Raw genomic sequence first — 23,600 nt, 5'->3', positions numbered from 1 at the left:
CGCCCCCCATTGGCTGGATAGGGTTATGGCAACAATACTGGTCGTTTAGATATGGCTCTGTTTAGACTTAGAGCAGTGGTTCTCAATCAGTGGTCCAGGGACCACCAGTTGTCCTTGAGGGGGTTCCAGGTGGTCCCCACTCCCCAGCTAAATGATGGTTGGTAACCAAATGTACCCTTTAACTCTTGAGAGTGTAAAATGAAACCAAGTGGACCCGTTACATTTTTGTTAAGCATCAGAGCATCTGCATTACTTTAATTAATTTAATTTATAAGAAGTCTACACAATTAGAGAAGAAGAATTATTCAACGTTTGCCTGTTATCTCTCCTATGGTACTAACATCAATACAGCATGTACATGTGTACAGTGTACATATATTCTTTAGTTTTGGGTCTGCAAGGCTAAATGGTGGTCCGTGACCGTGGCTATACGGTGGCTCAAATACAGAATAAACTAGAAAAAGTGCCCTTCTGGACACAGGTCTCCACCAGGAGGATAGGAGTGTGTGTGTGTGTGTGTGTGTGTGTGTGTGTGTGTGTGTGTGTGTGTGTGTGTGTGGGTGTGTGTGTGTGTGTGTGTGTGTGTGTGTGAGAGACGCGGCTTGGCCTGTTGTAGCGCCACCATGAGGCTGATTTGAAAACTGTCAAGTGGCATTTCTTCCTCAGCCTAGTGGGAATATGCATGCACAGTTCACCACAATCGGACGCTGCGTTGAGTAGTTGTGGCGATTTGTACAAAACGGGTACAAAGCGGGGTACTCCTGAAAAGTTTAGAAGCCAATCGTAGCCAATGAGGGTGGATTATGAGAAATCAAACAAACCCGTCTTGATCACATGACTATGGAGAGCATGTGTACCGATTTGCGTGAAATTTGGATAAAATCTGAAGGAGTAATATTAGAAAATGTATTTTACATATGTCGGCCTCCTGGTGGCGCTATAAAGAGCAGATGTGAAAATTTCCAGGCAAAGGTTTCCTTGGCATATGGGAGTTGGCATACAAAGTTATCCACAGATCTGTGCAGTTAGAGGTAAAAACACTTTTCGCCCAGTTATAGTGCCACCATGAGGCTGAGTTGAAAATGTTCATGTGGCATTTCTTCCTCGGCCTAGTGGGAATGTGCGTGCACAATTTCACGGAAATCACACGATGTGTTCATGATTTGCAGCATTTTGTTTGAAACTGAGCACTCCTGCGAACTTTGGAAGCCAATCTTAGCCAATCAGGATGGAGTTTGAGAAATCTGAAAGACCCGTTTCGTTGAATGGCTCTAGAGAGACTGTGTACCAATTTGCGTGATGTTTGGACAAAATCTGTAGGTGTACTGTACTGTCCAAAAACTAGTTTTGCACAAAGCGGCCTCCTGGTGGCGCTATAACAGGCCATTCTGGAAATTTTGGGGCAGAGGTTCATTCAGGAGATTAGCTGTTCACAGACGGAAGGATGGACACACACACACGGACACACGGGCGGACGGAGTGCAAAACATACTCTCTCCCCATGCCTTCGGCCTGGTGGAGACAATAATGGGCCTTATATGAAAAGGGTTGAAAACCACTGGCTTAGAGGTAAGGTGGCAAATATCCACTAGAGGACGCTCTAAACCCATAACATAAGAGCCCAGGCACTGTTGAGACTGAGAGTGACTAATGGAGAAATAACTGGTGAAATGCTGTTCATGATGGAATACATTTTCTCCTGGGAAAAATCTCAAAACTGCCGTGACATGTGTTGTGTTGTCATTGATGTAATAAATGCTGTAGTGGCAACTTGAGAATTTATCAAATGATGTCTCTGTTTGATTGATTGATTGATTGATTGATTGATTGATTGATTGATAATTGTATTAACAGTTTGAATGGGTAGGCTACAAGAAAAGTACGGGTCAATACAAAATCTGCTAAGAGGATAAAACCAGAAAGACTTGTTTACATAAGGGTCATCCATTTTCAATTCATCATCAGAGGATGAGGATGCTAGCTAGCTGTTGAGAGAACACAAAATTGAGACGCTGCATGCAGAATTCTGCAAATCCATTCTCCGCATCCAACGGAAAACATCAAATAACGCATGCAGAGGCAGAGCAGAATTAAGACGATATCCACTAATTATCAAAACCCCAAAAGTTTGAAATTGAAATTCTATAACCACCTAAGTAAATTGAACCAGACATGCTCCACAAAAAAGGCCCTCACGTACAATGAATCCCTGGAAAGATGTCCCCTCAGTCAGCTAGTTCTGGACTAACACAAGCACCGCATGCACCAGACAGAAAACAAACGGGACTACACCAAATCATTTAAAAAAATCACACCCGTGTGAACTGAGTGGTGCAAGGTCTTATATAGCCTGATCAGCTGTGGTCACTGACGTAATGTCAGTGACGTAATGTCTCATTCCGGCCAATCATAATGCACCATGCTCATTTTTTGGTACGAACAGACAGACGGACAGACACGTAAACTAACAAAGCCAGTTGTAGGAGTGGTTTACACCACTCAAAAAACTAAAATAAAGCTATCTTACACACTGGAAAAGATACCCAAAACCAGAGCAAAATGGAATGCTGTTTAGCTCTAAACAGTGAATACACAGAACTTGAGCACTGTCTGTAACTGATCCAAAATTAGGACATCAATGTAAACACAGTCTTGCGATTGAGAAAGGCCGCCATAGGCAGGGTGGCAGACCTGGCTCCCAAGAGAAGACAGACTATATGCAGCCACTGCACACAAAACGAGGTATAGCTATACACTTCAGTTCCTAACCGTCTGCCCACTGTACCAAGACATCAGAGACATATACTTCTCACGGGTTACAATTACAATCACCCAAGGAGAGTTTGAAAACATGCATGAGCATGACTAAAAAGGCCCTCACTACAATGAATCCCTGGAAAGATGTCCCCTCAGTCAGCTAGTTCTGGACTAACACAAGCACCGCACCAGACAGAAAACAAACGGGACTACACCAAATCACTAAAAAAAAAACTAAAATAAAGCTGACCTGGCTCCCAAGAGAAGACAGACTATATGCAGCCACTGCACACAAAACGAGGTAGGCTATAGCTACACTTCAGTTCCTAACCGTCCACTGTACCAAGACATCAGAGACATATACTTCCCACGGGTTACAATTACAATCACCCAAGGAGAGTTTGAAAACATGCATGAGCATGACTAATGACAAAACTCCCATATCTGTTGGGTGAAGTACAACAATGTGCGTGACCGTGCACAGCAAGATGTGTGAGCTGCTGTGACAGGAGAAGAATGTCAAATGGAATACAATGTGTGTACACTGTTTATACCCTAGCCTACACTGTTAAATAGGCCTACTATATATATATAAACAGAGAAATAACTTTTATTCAATTACATTTGAATAAATTGCTGCTATAGCCTATACTTTATACATCGCAAATGTTTTTATACTAAGTGAATGCAAAAACATTGAAATGCTGTCAACTTTCAAAAGTATAAAGCTAATGTCTCCTATATGGATGTAACACAGCTCTGTTTCCTTTATTTTATTCCTATTTATATTCAATATTTATTTGTACATGTATACATTGTTTTATCTTGATTGTCTTGTTCAACTTTTGCTTTGACAAAACGTATACTTTTGTAAACTTATGTTTTACATTGCCAATGTGTGTTCCGTGTTCGTGAGCGCGCGCGCGCGTGTGGCCGACCTTTTGGGGAACATTTCCGACAACAACATCGCGTGGCTCAGGGGCTGACTGCATGTTGGTCGCGTGTCCACACATGTCCCCTGGGCGCTCGACCCCTCCCTCCAATACGTTTTTGGGAATGCATTTCGATTGACGGGTTTACTCAAGAGAGAGAGAGAGAGAGAGAGAGAGAGAATTCAAGATTTATTGTCCTAGACCTATACTCTTTTGTGTCCCCATTCAATAGCAAGTAAGGTCTGCCGATTATTCCATTTCCAATTATTCCAAAAGTGTACCTGTTTGTAGCATATGCCTATTGCCTATATCGCCCTGGAACTTTAGAAAAAGTTAGGCATATTTGAAGAATGTATGGATTTCAGTGTAGAATATAGACTGGGGTCCTAAAGATATATATTAAAAAAAACAATAATAATAATAATAAAGAAAGAAAGTAGCCAATCAAATAGGCTATATGGCCTAAAATGCACTGGGGTCCAGGAATGCAAATGGTTGAGAATCCCTGCGTTATAAGCTGCTAGTGCTACACCTTGTGGCACTGCCTGGCAAGTCACTGCATGGTCAAGCACCTGCTTCGGCCGCCTCCTAGTCCTCCCCAACTGGCCGCTGCTCCTCGAGGTTATTCTTCTTTTCATGGTGATTAGGTTCGCTTCAATACCGCTCATTGTTCGCCCGCGTTTCCCACGATCGAGCACTTTGCCTGGCAGTCGCGTGGCTCAAAAACATGAGGCCCCCGGCCCCGGCGCAGGGCCAACTCTCGGGGACATCTGGTCAGTTTGACATCTGCCTCACTTTGCCTCCTGGTGAAATAATAGTTCACAACAGATGTTTGACATTTTCAAACGCCGAACATGATCAAAGCAGCTCCGAAACATGGATTTCCCCCTAGACCTGTAGACCTATCGCTTATGTTAAAGGACGACTTCACCCATTTTCAATGTAGCTTCATCTAATGCTCATTAAGTAATAAGTACATTAAGTAGACATACCATTTTTCCTATATCGGATATGTCTCAGAATAGGGCTATATTAAAAAACGTAAGTCTCATTTTAATAAAAAATGAAATAAAGTGTAGGCTATAGCCTAGCATATGAATCATACAGCCACAGCACGCCCACCAATTTACTCACTGATTGAAACATATTGTAAACCTAAAGGTCTACTCCTTCAACATTGATTGATTGATTGATTGATTGATTGATTGATTGATTGATTGATTGATTGATTGGTTGCTTGGTTGATTGATTGATTGATTGATTGATTGATTGAGTTGAGTATTGATTGATTGAGAATTTTATAGCCTATGCAGAATAGGCATATAGGCTAATACAAACTCAATACAAAAACTGTTAACTGGACGACACCATAAAGCATTACACCTCATGTTTACAATAGGGTCCAAATGCATCTGTAGGCCTACATTTTGTACAAATATACACTTCATCTTCTATCTCAAATGGTGGTTTGGACATATGCATATGACATATGTAGGTAGGCAATATAGGCTACTGTTCGGACGTCCCAAGGTTTTAAATCTTAGTCTCTCGAGACAGCAGTGTTGACTCACGGTGCTGTTTTTCCTTTGTTTTGCCAATGGGTTCCCAGCTTGTGTTAAGAAAAGACCAACATGGTTTCAGTGAATAATGGACTTATATGCATTGGCTCTTTGTCAAACAGCTATAGTGGGTATATTTTCTTCTATGAGCCTTGAGAGAATAGGTTTCGCCTTTTTGCAGGTAGGGTAATGTTGCCCCTGTTCATTGAAAAGAATGGGCGAGTGCTCCCCGGAGTAAACCTCGGTAATTAGACACCCTTGTTCATCCCTGGGAATGACAATCCACGTGGGCACCCGCGCGCTTTGCGTCACGTATCTCCCTGTGAGAAACAAGCGAGAGAGAGAAGAGGAAACGAAAGTTTTTTTCGGTGGGAGGTGGTGCATGGTTTCAGGCTGGACATCTGTCGCTTGTGTTTTCTCCAGAGCGGGTATCTCGGCTATTGAATGGAGCCAGTGACCTGTCAGTCTTGACTGATGGGAGCGGACCGCTGGGAGCGACCCCGTGTGTGGGAAAATACCGCAGCCAAAGAGCTCGACCATTCACATGCTAATTGTGCCCTATAAATAAGAGGGCTGCGCCGCGCCGAGGGCCTTATAGACGCACTGAGATTCAGGACAACACAAGTACCGGCAAACGAGGAAAATATGACGGCATCCTCCATGGCGCACAACGTGGTGGGCAAACACTCGAGTGCGAAGGAAGAAAGAAAGGTACCTCCCCGGCTTACATCAGATAAAACACAACAGCTCTCTGTCTGTCTTTCTCTCTCTCTGGATACACTTGTTGCGCCCGTTGCCTCTTCTTGCCACTAACCGAGTGCCACTTTTTATTCTTATAGCTGAGGAAGCCACTCATCGAGAGAAAAAGACGAGAAAGGATAAACAATTGCTTGGACCAGCTTAAAGAAACTGTAATCGGAGCTTTTAGACTTGATGTGAGTAGGCAATGTTCATTTCCACTGGCTGTTTTAAAGCCAGTCAATAAATACGCCTATCTATGGCATTTATAGTAGCTGACCTACTTACTAAAATTCTTCTTTGTATTTTCTATTTTATTTATCTCTTCACAGCAATCCAAACTCGAAAAGGCGGATATTCTAGAGATGACAGTGAAACACTTGCAAAACATTCAAACTACTACATTTAATGGTAAGTGATCGGCCTGGATCGATGAACTGAAAATCACATCTAGATGATCTGATCAACAAGTGTATTTCACGAGTGCCTAATTGCCAGTAGAGGGCAGTATCTGTCAGGAGTAATGACAGGAGTTGTAGCCTACACAGAATGATGTCTCTTGAATGCTTGGAAAGTGATGGTGGCACTTTGAATTCCAAGGGCGTGGAAAAACAGTGTCTATGAAGGTTAACGAGTGCTATAACATATTGCAATGTAGGCTAGGCTTCAGCCTCCACGACTGCCCGTAGACCGCTTCCCACCAGATTCAGTGTTCAAGGAGATTTAATGTCACATCATCACATGCATGCACACTGCACAGGCAGCACAGAACAACAATAATGCTATCATCTCAGTAAGTGAAATTCTCCCACAGAGTTTACTTTACAATACATCATCAGTGTGGATTGTGGAGAAGAGACAGTTTATTTAAATCAGGCTAAATAAGACCTACTGTTACAGTTAGGCTACATCTGTGTGATATATTCAGGAAAATAACAGTTTCATATAGCAAACAAATGCTGCTTTTGTACATGCAGTATTAGGGTATACAAATAAAATTGTTGATGTATTTGAGAAACCCAAAGAAAGGGTAGGACCCTGAACTTCTTCCTATACTGCTTTTTTTTCAAAGAAAGACAACTTTTGCCCTTTTTTCCCCTCCTTTTTTTCTATTCTTCTAATCTAATTCTAATCTTTCCTTTTTACGGTATTTCTTTTGTCCTTTTCTCAGTTATATTTTGAATATGTTCTGGGAATGAATGAAATGAAATGAAAACAATTTGACCCCTATCATCATTTGACTGAGTGTCTAGGCTATACACACTTTTGACGTCATGGTCTCCTCCCTCTGTGAAGCAGATCCTATGGTAGGCCTGGAGGCACAGCAGAAGTACAGCACAGGCTACATCCAGTGCATGCATGAGGTCCACAACATGCTGCTCACATGCGAGTGGATGGACAAGACTCTGGGCTCCCGTCTGCTCAACCACCTGCTCAAGTCCCTACCCAGGTCCACTGACGATCGTCCCCTTCAGCCCACCACACCCCGGCGCGACGTCTCTCGACCTCCCAGTCAAGGCGCCGGGCTCCCCAGCACACCCATCAGGCCCGGGAGGCAGACTCAGAGAGAGGGTGGGGCCCCTTGCCCTGTCACTGCGTCCCAGGACAGGCCCCTCATCCTACCAAGCAGCCCACTGCTCCATAGTCCCCATCACTTGGGTGTGCTGGAGATGTGGAGACCCTGGTGAACTAATAGTGCGCACTGGTTCTCAAAGTGGGGTCCGGGGACCGACAGAGGTCCTTGGGGGGGTTCCAGGGAGTCCCCAGAAAAAACAACTTAAGCCCTATGTTATTTGTTCGGCTATTCGAAAATAGCCAATGTACAAGTTCACAACGTGTTGGCTGTTTTCAAATCATTTAGAAAAATCCTGAAATTTTGTGAAAGAATTTGAATAATTTTAACACAAAGTCCCCTGTTCACAGCCAAATACATGCCAATTTTGGTATATACGTAGTTTCCTTAATATGAAAATGTTTGAGAAACACTGAACTAGTGGACTTGACTTATTGCTCTTAAATCTCCTGTTTGTTAGACCTCTTCCTCTGTTATGTATCTTATAGATATGCTACTCAGAAGACCAGCATGTGGGGCAGTTTTTGTTCCAGTTATTCTAGGTGTGCTATATGATTCTATACAGACCTTTTCAGTACTTCCCTTCAGAAGTTGACTTCCTGTAGCCTGCATTATAGAAGGCTCTTATTAATCTTTCTTATATTTATTGTACTATTAACCACTTTATTTATTTGATATTGTATGGTATTTGTCTTTGCTTCCTCTATAGCTTTGCTCAGCACTGTATAGTTTGCATTTCTTCTTCCTTTGTCGTATTGTTAACATAAAGCATTAATAAAAACGTTACACACTATAATTTGTTTTGTGTATTTGTTATTTTCCTTTTGTCTTCCTGACATTTCACACAATGACAAGTGACGGGTCAAGGGTCATGCCATTTCAAATTTAACAAGCACAATGTCACACTCCCTCCTGGGCCGGCCCATGTCACATTATGTAAAGCATTCATTTGAGCATGATCTTATACAAAGAGTTGAGCTGAACTTTTGCACTGAAAGAACCAAATTGAACTAGTGTGTAGGTCAGTGGTTCTCAATCTTTACTGAATCAGGGCCCATTGCTGTGTAAGTGGTCAGATGGGTGGGCCGCGCCACCCGCATGCATTTTCAGAGCATATTTTAATGATCCATCAATCAATAGTGTTCCCACCGTTCCAGCTTGGATCAATATCACTTTTAAGATTTTAAAGATAACATTTAGAAGAAGAAGGGAAGTTCGCACACTGTAGGCCAGGCGTGCCCAAAAGGCGATCTACCAGTAGATCACAAAGGCTGTGCAGGTAGACCACATGACATAAAAAGGTTTGAAAAACAAAGAAAGGGTCAGAAACTTGCCAAAAATGTTGCTCTTTATTGGGTCAACGTTTCGGTCGATTAGACCAATTCCCAGAATAACATTACGCACAACAGTAAAAGAGTGGATAAATCCTATAGGCCAGTCATATCATAATGGTCAAATCCTACTGTGTAAATGCATGGAATATTTGGCTTCTTCACTTCAGCGACGGCTCCAGAAAATTGTGACTGGGGGTGCTATGGGGGGGCTGGCTATTTAGAGGGGGGGCTAATGAATCTTGCTTTACATAGAAGTCAGTCAATTGGGCTTGTTTTGAGGGGGGGGGGGGGCTTATGGGGGGGCTAAGCCTCCCCCCCTTGTTCCCCCCTGGAGCTGTCCCTGCTTCACTTATATTATAAACGTTAGACGCACAAATATCATGCCAAGTTTGGCCAACCCGTGAAGCCGATGGTTTGGTTTGACAAATCAAGGAAGTCTATGCCTGCTGACCTCCCTAATAATGTTCACCACCATCAACTACGGCTGAACAATATGGGGGAAATGTCATATATTAATCTAATATAACTAGAAATGCACTCTGTCGAGCTGCCAACTTGCGCTTTGCACACAAGTAGGCCATGAATGGCCTTATGGCATACTTGTGCACAAGCAGAGTGCGCCACATATGGAACCAGATAAACATACATAGTTATGTCATCAGCCAATACCTGATTGGCCAAGCGACGCCACCAACATACGGACCTGATGTCCTGATGAATGTGTGTGTGAATGGGTGAATGACATAAATTTGTCCGCAACACAAACGTTAAATGGCATTGACAATGAAGGGAAAATGTACGTCATCTTGTCCCCATGACGTCTTATATTTGCCATCGACAATGAAAGGAGAAATTAGGTCAAATGTGACCCAGCTTGACTGAGGGGCTGCCATTGGATTATTTTCCATTTTCATGTGAAAGCACGGAATCATAGCTTCAAATTAACATATTGGTTGTTCATGCAGTTTGACCCACCAGTTTTGGAGATATGGCTTATAGAGTAATGTCTTGCAGAAAACAGCGAGTTGAGAAAACATAGGCATGAAAGGTTCACTTCTGTGGACTCTAACATTACACCTATAACATTACATGATTAAGCATTTATTTCATATTTACATGTCAATTTCAGCTCTGACATTTATTTCAGACATGTTCTGAAGACAAATGACAGGCAACAGGCATTCTGATTGGCCAGTATGAGATGATGTATGATAAGAGCGCCCCTCACTTCACACGGGTGGGATTTTTAAACTATTTTCAGCAATGGGATATTCATTTTTTTGGTGGGTATAGATCTTGTTTACCTGATCATTTTTAAAGTAGTAGCTCTCAAGTCAAAAACGTGTGGGCCCCTGCTGTATAGGCAGGCCTAGTGCTATAGAGAAACTACTATACCTACTCTAATAAATATTATACTATGTGAGCTAGTACGTACACTGAGTACAGTACAGACTTCCCTTCCTCTTCTAAATTTTGTATGTATTTTAGTTCAGCAATTTTTGGGGGGATGTGCATGCTTCCCTCTGGACTCATGAACGTGAAACATGAATGGGGTTTTGTACGTTATGTTTTTTAAATTAATGTTATATTGTCAATAATAGTGTTTTACCATTCATACCATTCACCGTTCATGAAGTGAAGGGAGTTGTCGTAACTCTGTTTTACTCTATGGCTCTGCAAGTGCATAATCCAGATGATGATTATGTGGCGCTCTTCTTATCATCATACATTACATCATCATACTGTACATCAGCCAATCAAATCATCACATCCCGTACGCTACACACACACACACACACACACACGCACACGCACACACACACACACAGTGGCAGCGGTGGCCGAACGGATAGCGGCGCGGTCTAGATACCGGAAGATTCCCAGTTCGAACCAGCCGTCCGACACGTTAAAATTACCACCGCTGAAATGCCCTTGAACAAGGCGTCAACCACTACGATGAAATGTGTTCTATGAGCAGGGCCTGGCTGGAAACAAGTTCTTGAGCTTAGCCCAGATACCCTGGGTAAATATAGATTTCATTTCATTTCATTTCACACACGCACACACACACACACACACACACACACACACACACACAAAAGCTATGCATAGGAGGGGCTAGCCTAGCGCCCCTCAAAAATATTAATGTTTTGCAAATTAGTTGGAGTAAATGCTCACGGCCCAGAAGTGGGCCCCGGCCACAGGTTGAGAGCCACTGACTGTCCTAGTATAGAGAGAGACGCCCGGTCCCTCGGCGAGTTCACAAACAAAAGCTGGCCGAGACAGCTGCTCCCTCCCCGGCCCACACTCCATTATAGAGAGGGCTGGAGCGTGGGGGTGGCGTGGCGAGGTGCCAGAACTCTCCACTTCAAAGATACCATGTTGTCCCCCTTATTGCAGTGGCGGAAACGCCGTGCGTGAAAGTGCACCGTAAAACAAATATAGCCTGTAGGCTATATGCTGTTTAGCCTATAGCCTACCTGAAAGATGGCGCAGAGACATTCTCAGGCGTTTTCTGGACATAGACAGACAACTAGGCCTAGTGCTTATTTGCATGACAACACGAAAATAGGCCCTACATAACGAGGGCAAAGGCAGGCCTGCTGCTGGTCACCCGTCAATATCCCAAGGGACATGCCATTCAGGCTTTGCAGCTTTAGGCCAGCTATAACTAAACAGGCCAAGCCTGATGCAATAATTCCTGTTTATTAATATTGTCTACATTACAAAGAGAAATAATCAGACGGACCCATATAGGCCTATAGCTATGTACAAGTCATGCATGGAATATATGTTTTAAGCCCTATATATGCCTCAATATAAACCAAATATGACATTCCAGAGACCCTGCAGCACAGCCAAGCCTAATAGCCTTTCGTGAGAAATGCAGTTGCACAGTAATGCACACAATTCAGAAGTCACTACACAACGGGGAGAACAAACGAGGCGCAGGGTAACACCTGTCGCTTTCTTTGGAGAGGGGCTCTTAATTCCCCGGCTGATTCAGTTTGGGCCAAGAGGCCGCCGCTAGCAGCTGCCAACTGGAGGCATCGCATTACATCCGCCAAACAGCCGGGTAAATCTGAAGGGCCTCGGACACACAGGCAACAGGAATAGGACAGAGTAGGGAAAAAAAAAAAAAAAAAAGAATCGATGTAAAACTTGGCCTTTCATTATCAATGGCATTTAATGTTTGTGTTAGGACAAAGTTTGTGTTTACACACACACACTAAAAGCTAGACATAGGAGGGGCTAGCACCCTCAAAAATAAAAAATAAATGTGTTGGCGGCCCTCCGTTAATATCTGTGAGGACCCCCTTGGGGGACATGGACCCCCTATTGAAGACTAAGCACGCACACTCCTGGGAGGTCAAGGGTTTGATTGATTGAAATATGTATTAACAGTTTGCAGAATTACAGTACATTTCAAGCACAACTCAATACAAAGACTGTTAACTGTGAGTGGACGACCCAATAAAGCATTACACTTGTTTACAAGAGGGTCCACCTTGTTCAATTCATCAAAACATTTAGAGACTTACAAATAGACACTTCTATATAGCTAAAGAACAGAACAGGAATTCATCGTAAAGGAGGTAAAAAGGGAAAATAAACATATACAGTGAGGAGAAAAAGGGGTGGGGGGATTCCGATTTTTACAGGGGCCAGTTTTGAATTGCAGCCATCCGTAGGTGCCCGTTGAGAGCGGTTTTGAAGGAGAAACCTCCACCCCAAATATGGAATATTGTGAATTCGGGCATGCTGTATTTTTTTATTGATTGTCTGTGTTATTTATAATTTTTATTCTTCATTTTGATGTATTATTTTTCAGTCATGGCTGCCAGCTCCCATCTGATGTTGTGTGTGAGTTCTGACTGCTCCAGACCGTACTGAATAACTGCTAGCTTACATAATGTTTTGAGGCTAGGACTGAAGTCTAAGACATACAGGTGTCTTAGACAGACACCTAAGACATGAGGTGTGTAATCCTCTGCTCTGAAGAGGATGATACGATCTCCCATCATGCAACAGCACATGTTCGACTTGTTCGTTATGCGTTGGACTAGTGTGGGTATTATTTGTGGGTAGTTCTTAAGCCTCTTCCAGGAGAAGGTCTCTGGGCTGAATTTCCACAGATCATTGAAGTCCTCACGCCCGTTTTGTGTCGAGTCTTGGATAATCCTCCATGAATATACATCACCTTCCCCAAGGCACATGCTGAGTGGTAATCTCTACCCTCTGGGACAGTCCCAGAAACCTGTGGTTTGAACCATCTGTGGGTGTCGACATCAAATGCATAAAGATTGTTGTAGTGCCTTTTGAAGTCCTTGAAAGTATGTCCTCCCCAGATGTAGACAATATTTTCAATCAGCACAGCTGTGTGTTTATGGCGTCTGTAGGGACTCTTAAAGTGAAGTTCTCTTCCAGGTGTCACGGGGGTCAACTTCCTCCACGTCAAAGTCACTGTGTTTAAGACGTTCACATCAATCTCCTTGTCGCAGCCTCCGAAGGAGTACACATAGTGTCCCACTGTCACAGAAGCTTGATTGAATGTATTTAGTCCTCTCAGATGCAATTCCCAGAATAACATTGCGCACAACAGTAAAATAGTGGATAAATCCTACAGGCCAGTCATATCATAATGTTCAAATCCTACTGTGTAAATGCATGGAATATTTGGCTTCTTCACTTATATTGGTTTAAATGTTAGACGCACAAATATCATGCCAAGTTTGGCCAATCCGTGAAGCCGATGGTTTGGTTTGACAAATCCTGCCTGCTGACCTCCCTAATAATGATCACCACCATCAACTACGGCTGAACAATATGGGGGAAATGTCATATATTAATCTAATATAACTAGAAATGCACTCTGTCGAGCTGCCAACTTGCGCTTTGCACACAAGTAGGCCATGAATGGCCTTATGGCATACTTGTGCGCGAGCAGAGTGCGCCACATATGGAACCAGATAAACATACATAGTTATGTCATCAGCCAATACCTGATTGGCCAAGCGACGCCACCAACATACGGAGCCAATACACACACACATGATGATGAATAACAAAATAGAAATATTGTAGGCTACTTACAAAAATACATTACGCATCTATCATACTTAGCCTAAGTCCTATATCAAAATATAAGGTCTCAATGAGTTGCGGTGCGATGAGCTATTATGTCTGCTATTTGGCTTGCTGCCTAACTTAAACATTTGACCTACTTTTTCCTTTCATTGTCAATGGCAAATATTGAGACGTGTGGGGTCAAAAGCTGTAGTATATAGGAGGGGCTAACGCCCCTCAAAAATCACACCTGTGTGAAGTGAGGGGCGCTTTTATCATGATGTAACATGTCTATTTGCTCAGACACATATGACGTAAATTCTCCATTCATTGTCAATGGGAATTTAATATTTGTGTATAGGACGGAAATCTACACTAATAGCTTAATATATATGGGGCTTAGTTTGAGTAGCCTAGCTATTCTGTCCACCATGTAAAGTTGTAAACAGTGGGAGTGGGGGCGAAAACCAGTGCCGCCGGCGACCTAACACAAAAGATGCATCAATTGGCCTACTCCAGGTCCTCGCAGTAGACGGGCCGGAGACAAAGGAGTGCGTGTTCATTGGCTGCCGCTGTGTGCGCTCCGCTGTCCCCCTACAGGAGCAGCCAAACCCCGTATTCATATGATAATGAGCCCCTATAAATACAAACAACAGCTACCCGGCGGCAGCTAACACGTCTCACTGGGATTGCACAATAAACAGAGGGCGCCGGGCCTGGAGTATTGATTTTTATTTCACCCCCCAACACACACACACACCACCGGTTCCTGTTGCCAGCTGCCCCTCATTCTCGAATTGTTGGATCTCGGACTAGCAGTGGAATCGCGGACATAGGGCGACCTGCGCACCGCGTTGGGCTCCAACCATCATCCATGGCCCCCTCGGCTCGACCCAGCAGCAATACCGGACTGGAAGGGGACGAGGATGACGATTACTGGGTTCAGAAAGGGGATCGAAAGGTAGGCATGGCTCTACGGTCTACGCGATACAAATCCTATCCCATTTGTTTTATGAACCACTCGGTTATGAGTCTGACGCGGTCGTTACACATTTATAGGCTAACACATGTTTCGCTTCTCCCTTTCAGACGAGAAAGCCGCTGGTGGAGAAGAAGCGACGGGCTCGCATCAATGAGAGTTTGCTGGAACTCCGGACTCTGCTCGCAGACACAGACGTAAGTAGGCTAGCCCGCCCATGCATAACCTGGCTATACCGTAATAATATTCCCGCTGTCACTGTGCACTTCATCACCCCTCACCTGAATGTTTGATTAGCCTATAGTTTGTCGGATGAACTGCGCTGCTGGGTTGAGTCCAACTCCTTGTCTTTTCTTCACACTATAGTTTCACAATAAGATGGAAAACGCGGAGGTTCTGGAGATGACAGTCAAGAAAGTAGAGGACATCCTAAAAAATCGAACGCAAGGTGAGACACATGACTCATCACGACACACAGACACAACGATTCAATTGGGTTCTAAACATTTCGTGTGTGTCAATGAGGTCTATTCAACTAGATTTATGTCTCTCTTCCCCCACAGAGACTGATGTGCAGAACCGAGAATCCAGTGAAAGGTTCGCGGCGGGCTACATCCAGTGCATGCACGAGGTCCACATGTTCGTGTCCAGCTGTCCGGGGATAGACGCGACGGTCGCGGCGGAGCTCCTTAACCATCTGCTGGAGTGCATGCCTCTGAACGAGGACCACTTCCAGGACGTGCTGATGGATTTAATGACGGACACAAATAATTCTTCCGGACAGAACGGCAGCAGCACTTGGAGCGCCGGCGAGGCGCTGTGCTCTGCTCTCGCCTCTCCCGGAGGCAGAAGTACCTGTGGCTCGTCCTCCACCGTCTCCAGCGGCGAGGACCTGTCGTGTTCGGACATGGACGACACGGAGAGCGAGCACAACCAGAGCTCATGCTCCAGCTCCACGACCACTGACGGTATAGAGAGCCAAGATTCCCCCAGCATCATGCCCAGCATGATCGCCTCCTCCTCTCAGTCAATGTGGAGGCCCTGGTAACGGCAGTCAGCCTATTAGCCATATAGCTCTAATGCCTTTGCTGCCTTTGCATTAGAGCTATATGCTACTCTTCCTGCACTAGCATGGAATGCAGACCAGCCTCTCCTCTGTAGCGAAAATAAACGTTTTCACTACTCATCAATACAAAGGCGGCTTGTGTTATTAGGAAGCCTACTTTCCTTGGTCCGCACTCTGAGCACCCCACCACACTATATAAAATGCACCTTTTGCTTTTTTTTCCACTGGAAGAAAAATACTTTACACCACTGCGCCCTCTACCGATATTGCCAAGAGAGAACCCCATAGACAAAGATTTTTCCTTCCGGTGAAAAAAATCCCTTTCTGGCCAAAAAGTGCATTTTATATGTGTGGTGGGGGCTCCGAGTGTGTCCACCAGGGAAAGTAGGCTTTCTAATAACACAATCGCCTTTGTATTGTTGAGTAGTGGAAACGTTATTTTATTTTCGCTACAAACGAGAGGCTGGTCTGCATTTCATGCGAGCGCATGGAAGAGAAGAGTAGCATATAGCTCTAATGCAAAGGCATTAGAGCTATGGACCAGAGCTACCATGGGATGTATTATTACTAGTATGGAGTATATAGGCCTACTTACCCGAGGCCAAGGTTGTGACTTTTCCCCCTACCATGGAGAGCATCGACGACGCAGGAAATTCACTTATAGCGCAATGGAGGATATACAGAATGGGCACCTAAGAAATGTGAATTGGCTATTTTCCCCACAAAAAAATGTGAAAAGAAGAGCTAAATGCGCCCTTCAACCTATTGTGTATGCCAGAATAATGACTGACTATCTCACTATTCGTTGAAATGTTAAGCCTTAAATCTAGGCTACAATGTTCAAGAATGCTCAAATCATGTGTGGGTCATTCCTACTATTCTGTGCCATTTTAGTCTAGTAACTTTTTCAAAACAAAATATATATTATTTTACAGAATTTTCCCCTTTTTTTCTGAAAGAGGGCACGTGTCAGACAAACATACTTGTCCACCTTAATGCATTATTCCAATTTAACATACCTCTACTCAAATCAAATGGATTATTTTATATTTATTTCACTCTGCGGTACAAATATTTTTTTCTATGGTAGAAAACCTTTAATAGTATAACATAAGCTTTTAGGACTTAGTGATTTTGCTTATTTTACACAAGATATGCTGTATATGACCTGGGGACACAAATAGCACCGAATAGGAATTACCTGTATATAGCCTATATGGCGACTGTGGCTCAGGAGGTAGAGCAGGTCGTCCAATGATCCATGGGTCGGCGGCTCGAATCCCGGCTCCTCCTGTCTACATGAGGAAGTCTCCTTGGGCAAGACACTGAACCCCAAATTGCTCCCGATGTGCTGGTTGGTACCTTGCATGGCTTCCGCCGCAATCGGTGTAATGAATGGGTGAATGTAATGCACAATCTATGTAAAGAGCCTTGGATAAAGGCGCTATATAAATGCACCATTTACCATTTTACCATTTATCCTATACCAATACCTTTTTTTGTAAATATAGGGGCAATTTAACATTGAGGTGCCCAGACTTCTCAGGTGCCCATGCACTCTTTTACCCAACAGTAGTCTCTTGAGACAGACTGTTGACTCACGTCAACTAAAAGAGGGAGCTGTTTCTCCTTTATTTGCCGATGAAGAAGTAGGTCGAATGGGTTCTCAGATTGACCCAACAGAGAGTAGTAAAAGTATTTGCATATTCAGTTGTTGTTTTTTTTTGTAAATATGATGTGTATAAAGGATTCACAAGGACAAAGCTCTTTTAGAAAACCGAGAACTTTGGCATGCGACCCATATAAATATTTCTATTATAGCTATTTAAGGCCACAGAGGCCTGTAGTTTATTTGCCCCATAGCCTCCTCCAGGATATTGTAATGATGTGTGTTTTGCTACAAAAATGTAAACAAATGTGATTAATAAAGTAATCTGATGCAAATGTCATCATCCAATAACCAGTTGTAGGCCTAATTGCTGAGAGTTTAAACGAGTTTGCTATACGTTTATGGCCCATTCAGTTATGCCCATAGGCTAGAGACTAATGGCTTCATGTAAAAATGTGGATTAACATGTCAAAACTAAAAATGTGTGCACGTGTGTTGGGGAGGGGGGGGCTATAGTCCATGCAGGCCTAATAGCAGTCATTTGTTTTTCTTTGTCAAACAGCTTTTCTTTGTCGATTACTCAACGTTCATAAAAAAATTAGTTTATGCATGACTATAATAGTGGCAATAGCATAAGATGAAAGTTCAGAATGTGAACAAAAATGTACGTATGCTTCATGTACCTGAATGCGTGCATGGTTGCATGTTCAAACCTCAAGTCTGTTCAAGTCTAGTCTATTGCCCCATAAAAGATGCCTATATGTGCACATGAAAGCGTTCCACATCCACACCTTTGCCTGACCAACCCAGAAGTGTCCCTCCTCACACCTCTATAAACAATGACCATGTTCCACAAAGGAGCGTTAGATCCTGTCGGTCCTCCTCCCATCCAACCATCACCATCAGAGCATTGTGTTCCGAAACAAGCTGCCACACATGCATGCTCCACAAACCACCACGTCTCCTCTTCAGTCACATAATAGTCTACACTGCTACTAGGCAGTTATGTAAAGATACAGACCGCAGGTTTCATGTAGGCATAGGCCTATATTGAACACTGCATTTCGTGACAGCTGGGGTTATAACCAGTGTAATGACAGTGAAGGGCAAGGCAAGTTTAGTGCTTTTCACAAAATATGAAGCACATTGAGACAAGATGACATGGAGAGAGAGCATTTAGACTCTTAGCATATAGCCTCATTTAACGAAAAATGTAAATAAAACAAAAATAACAGTAACATTTTCAGTGTCCAAGAAATTATTAGCTATAAATAAACAAGCATTGGACTATAGAGGGTATGCGTGTGACATCATCATCATCATACCCGGAAGTTATGCGGGAACGCCTACTGAGTGGCAAAAAAAACGACTTTCTGGCCTTGACAACCAGCCCATAAACAGAAAAGTCCTATCTGATTGCATTAAACGACATTAAACTCACGTTGCCACTCGATTCACCACTCAATTTCCCACTCATCTTATGCATGCGCATACATAGGAATATACTAACCACTGCTCGTTATGTTTAGTTCGGACTGTCCCAATGACCTGAGAATCTGGGTGAACCTTTCATTGTGTCGCACAAGATTAGAAATGTATAGGCTTAATAGGCTATTTAAATACATTTCTGGTTGAGTGTACCCAGTAGCCATGTTGGTCGCACCACACCCCCATCATCCATAGAGGACCGAATAAAGCCTGGTGACGCGATGTTAACTAAACCTATATTAATTTTCTCATTGACACAGTGATGGTTCAACATTTAGACTATATGCATTTATTCATTTGTTGCTATATTTTACTATGTTCCAACTTCCACCCAGGCTGTTGTAGTTCACAAATCGGATTAGCATTTCAAGCCGGCCCCAGGGGGGCTTGTTGCTGTTCACACCTGGGTCACAAATTGGACAGGGTGTGAATGTTGGTGGTTGAAATGGGAGTGGGACAGGCGATGATCAAAGCTGTCGTTCTGTGTAACCATGACAGGAGAGGATCTGAGAGAGAGAGCCACACAGCCAGCTTATTTTCCAGCTTTTCAAAGGGTGGACGAGACTGGGGGGGGGGGGGGGGGGGGGGGGGCTAGGCCTATACTGCTTCAGGGCCTTTAATTAGACAGACTTATCTTTTCTTAGCAGATCTACAAACTCACAACATATCCCGATAATGCAAAGGCTCAACATAGTAACTTAGATAGCCTTTTATGTAGACATAGCGCTATATAGTATATATGCATACATTGCAGTTTCATTATGATATTCCACTGTTAGGTTCCGATTACGTATGATTCATGATGACCTTTTATGTGTATGATGTATTAACATGTATTTGTTCTTGCTTACTGGATTAAGAGCGTCTGCTAAATGCTTATATTTTAAATTGAAAATTGTATGTCAGTATTTATTTGTGTATATATTTATTTATCTTTGAAAACTATTGCCCAAATTAGGAGGGTCAAAATTGCTTTGATAGATTTTGACATTTTCAATCTACGAGAGTCTAACGCTTCATTTCCTATAGGGCTCTGAACATGTAATGCAAAATAATAAGGTGCTTACCCTGATGCCCCAAATGTTAGAGAGCCCTACGGGGCACCTGGAACTAAGTCACTGGTTGCCCAGTGACACTAGCATCACTGAAGAAAAAGTAGCATGTGCTTAAATTCATATTTAGAAAATGTTTCAGATGTCAAACATTTCTGAGATGATGGAATGATGATAGTCATGAAAGGGGAACCTTCAAAATCTATAAAAAACGGTCAAAATGACCTCTCAGTCATGCGTGTTTTAAACCTTGGCATGGAAGAGAAGTCATCAGGTGGTCTCCAACCTTTTTAGAGTGTTTCAAGAGTGTTGTGTGTACGCACATCAAATCAAATTCGACACACGCGTTCCACACCACCACAGGGAGTGCAGTGCCCAGTGTCAAATCCGTCGGATAGCCGGTTGGCCAGAACCAGCACAAAAGCCTCTGCTCGGGCTCTGGACCGGATTACCTTTATATCTCCATATATAAAGCCAGGCGCGTAGCGTGGATTAAATGATTGACTGGGCAAATTAGCATTGCGGGGGGGGGAGTTAGCGCATCTCCGGCCATGAACGGTTTTGCTGACGTGCTAATGGGGGACCATTTAAAACAAAGGCGGCTTGCATGTTGTGGTGCTACTAAACAGACATTTGCATGCACAGTGGCTGCCAAAGTAGGTTATCTTTTGTTGTTTTTCTAGTTTTTTCGGCCCCTCTCTTCAAAGTTAGAGTGGGCAAGCTCTAAACTGACTGGGCCACGGCCCGTGTGGCCCAATGGACTCTACGCCAGTGTATGGAGCTGGCCTGTTCTGACATCACAATGATTGTCTGACATCTGCATAGACTCCATATTTGGTCATGCCTGACAAAGAACTCCATATATGGGCATAAAAGGGACACAGACATAACTAGAACTGCACTCTGTCGACCGCTACGAACTTTCAAATCTCAGCCTCTGTGAAATAACGGTTTCGATATTGAATTATTAGGTTTAGCTATGTGCTATGTACCTAGTTTTTGGAGGTAAAAAAATAGTATCTTGAAGTATGGTAAAAGCTTCTGTAAAATAGCTCGAACCAGTGCTGATTATTTCGTTAGGACCCGCTACAGTGGTGTTCGATACGAACTTAACCGGGATGTGGAAACCTCTACTTCAATGCTCTACGAGTTGCTTAGCCATTAGCCAGTTATTCTGTCTCATCTAGAAGACTAGTACCCAAGGTAATACAAACCATTCAAGGTATATGGGTTGTAAAGCCAGATACCTTGATTCGTATATGTTGACCTGTTGGAGATACCGCGTGCGTTGCCTGGAATCTCATGTTTAGAAGCCATGGGAGCCGCCTTTTATGCTGTGCAAGTCTAGTGTTACGATGATGTCACCACTGTCTATATCCATCTTTGGAGTTTCTACATTAATCTGATGTCAGCGCTGGATATCGCTGTTGTCTCCATATATGGGACTATGGGTTATCCCATACATGGAACTCTAAGTGAAAGCCTTCGCAACAGCTTCTATCTATAAAAGAAATACAGTCCCATCGATTTAGAAGTGTCCAGGATCCACTTTCTCAAAGAAAAATAAAACATTTAAAACCTCTTACCTGAGCCTTTTCACACATCTTCTGATATTCTTCACTAATTGTGTTATCAAATGGACATTTGGTTTCATATCCCAAAGGATTATTTGATGTTGCTCCCAATGACGGTGAGGAAAGGAAATGCCTATACATATATCATTTGTAAGTTGATTAGCAGTATACTGTGATTACTTGGGTCGTTTGATGCGTATGTCCCGTAGCAGCATAGGACATGATGCAGATATGTACCAATGCCAGGGTATAACTGGCTCTTGATGGTGACGTAATAATGATATGTTTCAGTGCCGGGTGGATTAAAGGTAATGCCCCTATACATGTATGTAATCTGAAACCAATGCCATATCAAGCACAAATTAATCATTACGTCATACGCAGCCACGGACATACGCATCGGAGCACCGGACAAACAACATTACTTGCACGGTCTGCTTGCACAAGTAATAACTGGGTGGGGCATTTTTCCAACTTGCATCGTTCCATGTAGACCAGTGCCCAACGGGCACCGCTCCATAAGTTAAATAACCCAACCTGACCATTTATTTTCCGTTTACTGGAGACACCCCTGATAAACCAAGCAAACACTCTAAAAAGATCAGAATGTAGAGCTAAAGTACCTCTAAGAAATTAGTTTATATTATGAAAATCACACCCGTGTGAAGTCAGCTCTTATCATCGTACATCATGACGTAAAATAGACACTATGCCTATTTGCTCAGATACTATTTGATGTAAAATTCTCCATTCATTGTCAATGGGAATTTAATGTTTGTGTAGGACGAAGAACATACACTAATAGCTGAATATAGGGCCCCTCAACAAAAAGAAAAATGAGAGGGAGGAATTTCATCCAAAGCCTGCATGAATTTGTGGCAAATCATTCTGAATACAAAAGATGGCCGAGATGAGCCCATTGGCATATGGTGCTGATCCCTGGAGACTGGCTGCTTCTCAACGGTGGTAAGAACAACAATCACAGTTGATGCAGGAGTAAGGTCATGCTCTGCTATAAAGCTATGTCAAATTATTCAATTAGAACATTTATTACAATGTCTCAAACAATACAATATTCTCACCTACAAAATTGCTTAATATACCACAGGCTCATACAGCGGCAAAGAAACAAATTGATCATACATAATATAATAAGGTGATACACAGGGTACCGTACCATGTGTATGAATTTACTTCCTATGATGACCCACATGTGTGTAATTCATGTAAAATAATTCCCTCTATGAGACCTTAGAAGATGGGCATTAGGCTTTTAAAAATGTGCAACACAGTCCCCTGCCTCGCTTTAGGCTTCCATTTACAGCTGATGTCCTAATATCAGTTTGCAGTGAAAGATTACATTACACGCATTATGCTTTCATTTACAGCTGATGTCCTAATATCAGTTTGCAGTGAAAGATTACATTACATGCATGTGGATCGGAAGTTGTCCCCGGAAATACATTGTGCACAAAATAAGAGAGACAAATATAGATTATAGTTGCCATTTCGTTTTTGTGTGTTGGTTGATGAGAGCCTGTCCTGTGACCATTCATTCATACATACAGTACATTCAGCAGAGAGGTCTTAACGTCCCTTCAAGTCTTTGTAACATCTTTACAACCAACCGACATCTGACCCGACGGGTAAGGACAAGGCGGTTTGGTGTATCAGGGACTTTAAGGCAGAGAGAGCATCCCCCCCCCCCCATCCAGAGACTCTGTATACGCCATACACCGGAATTGATTAAGTATCTTAACCCCATCTACTGCGTTTTGTCCACAAACATTATAGTACATCCTATAATTGTTATTATTCACAACTTGACCCGTTTCTTAGAGGTAGGTCCACAATGACATTCCATAAACACAA

General features: G+C 43.0%; 2 protein-coding genes across 3 annotated transcripts; both read left to right on the top strand.

Annotated features, from left to right (window-relative positions):
* Positions 1–5,688: 5,688 nt before the first annotated feature.
* Positions 5,689–7,681, top strand: her8.2 (hairy-related 8.2). 2 transcript variants are annotated; one of them, XM_079513951.1, is made up of 4 exons: positions 5,689–5,959; positions 6,088–6,183; positions 6,319–6,397; positions 7,286–7,681. In XM_079513951.1, the coding sequence occupies exons 1-4, from the start codon at positions 5,894–5,896 to the stop codon at positions 7,672–7,674; spliced, it is 630 nt and encodes a 209-aa protein (XP_079370077.1). In that variant the 5' UTR covers positions 5,689–5,893; the 3' UTR covers positions 7,675–7,681. The 2 variants fall into 2 exon arrangements, with proteins under 2 accessions (XP_079370077.1, XP_079370076.1); XM_079513950.1 differs by having other exon boundaries at positions 7,283–7,681.
* Positions 7,682–14,695: 7,014 nt separating this feature from the next.
* On the top strand, positions 14,696–16,094 carry her13 (hairy-related 13). The gene is made up of 4 exons (XM_079514062.1): positions 14,696–14,921; positions 15,050–15,136; positions 15,306–15,387; positions 15,503–16,094. Exons 1-4 carry the CDS (start codon positions 14,835–14,837, stop codon positions 15,985–15,987), a joined length of 741 nt encoding a protein of 246 aa, XP_079370188.1. The 5' UTR covers positions 14,696–14,834; the 3' UTR covers positions 15,988–16,094.
* The last annotated feature ends 7,506 nt before the right edge of the window (positions 16,095–23,600 follow it).

This window comes from Electrona antarctica (assembly GCF_951216825.1).
Source record: "Electrona antarctica genome assembly, chromosome: 11".
Classification (NCBI taxonomy): domain Eukaryota; kingdom Metazoa; phylum Chordata; class Actinopteri; order Myctophiformes; family Myctophidae; genus Electrona; species Electrona antarctica.
The sequence above is the reverse complement of the archived record's forward strand: the minus strand, read 5'-3'. Positions and strand labels throughout refer to the sequence as shown.

Coding starts and splice junctions, on each gene's coding strand:
- her8.2 (XM_079513950.1), top strand. CDS start 5,894: ATGACGGCATCCTCCATGGCGCACAACGTGGTGGGCAAACACTCGAGT. Junction 5,960..6,087: donor GTGCGAAGGAAGAAAGAAAG/GTACCTCCCCGG, acceptor TTATTCTTATAG/CTGAGGAAGCCACTCATCGA. Junction 6,184..6,318: donor TCGGAGCTTTTAGACTTGAT/GTGAGTAGGCAA, acceptor ATCTCTTCACAG/CAATCCAAACTCGAAAAGGC.
- her13 (XM_079514062.1), top strand. CDS start 14,835: ATGGCCCCCTCGGCTCGACCCAGCAGCAATACCGGACTGGAAGGGGAC. Junction 14,922..15,049: donor TTCAGAAAGGGGATCGAAAG/GTAGGCATGGCT, acceptor TCTCCCTTTCAG/ACGAGAAAGCCGCTGGTGGA. Junction 15,388..15,502: donor CCTAAAAAATCGAACGCAAG/GTGAGACACATG, acceptor CTTCCCCCACAG/AGACTGATGTGCAGAACCGA.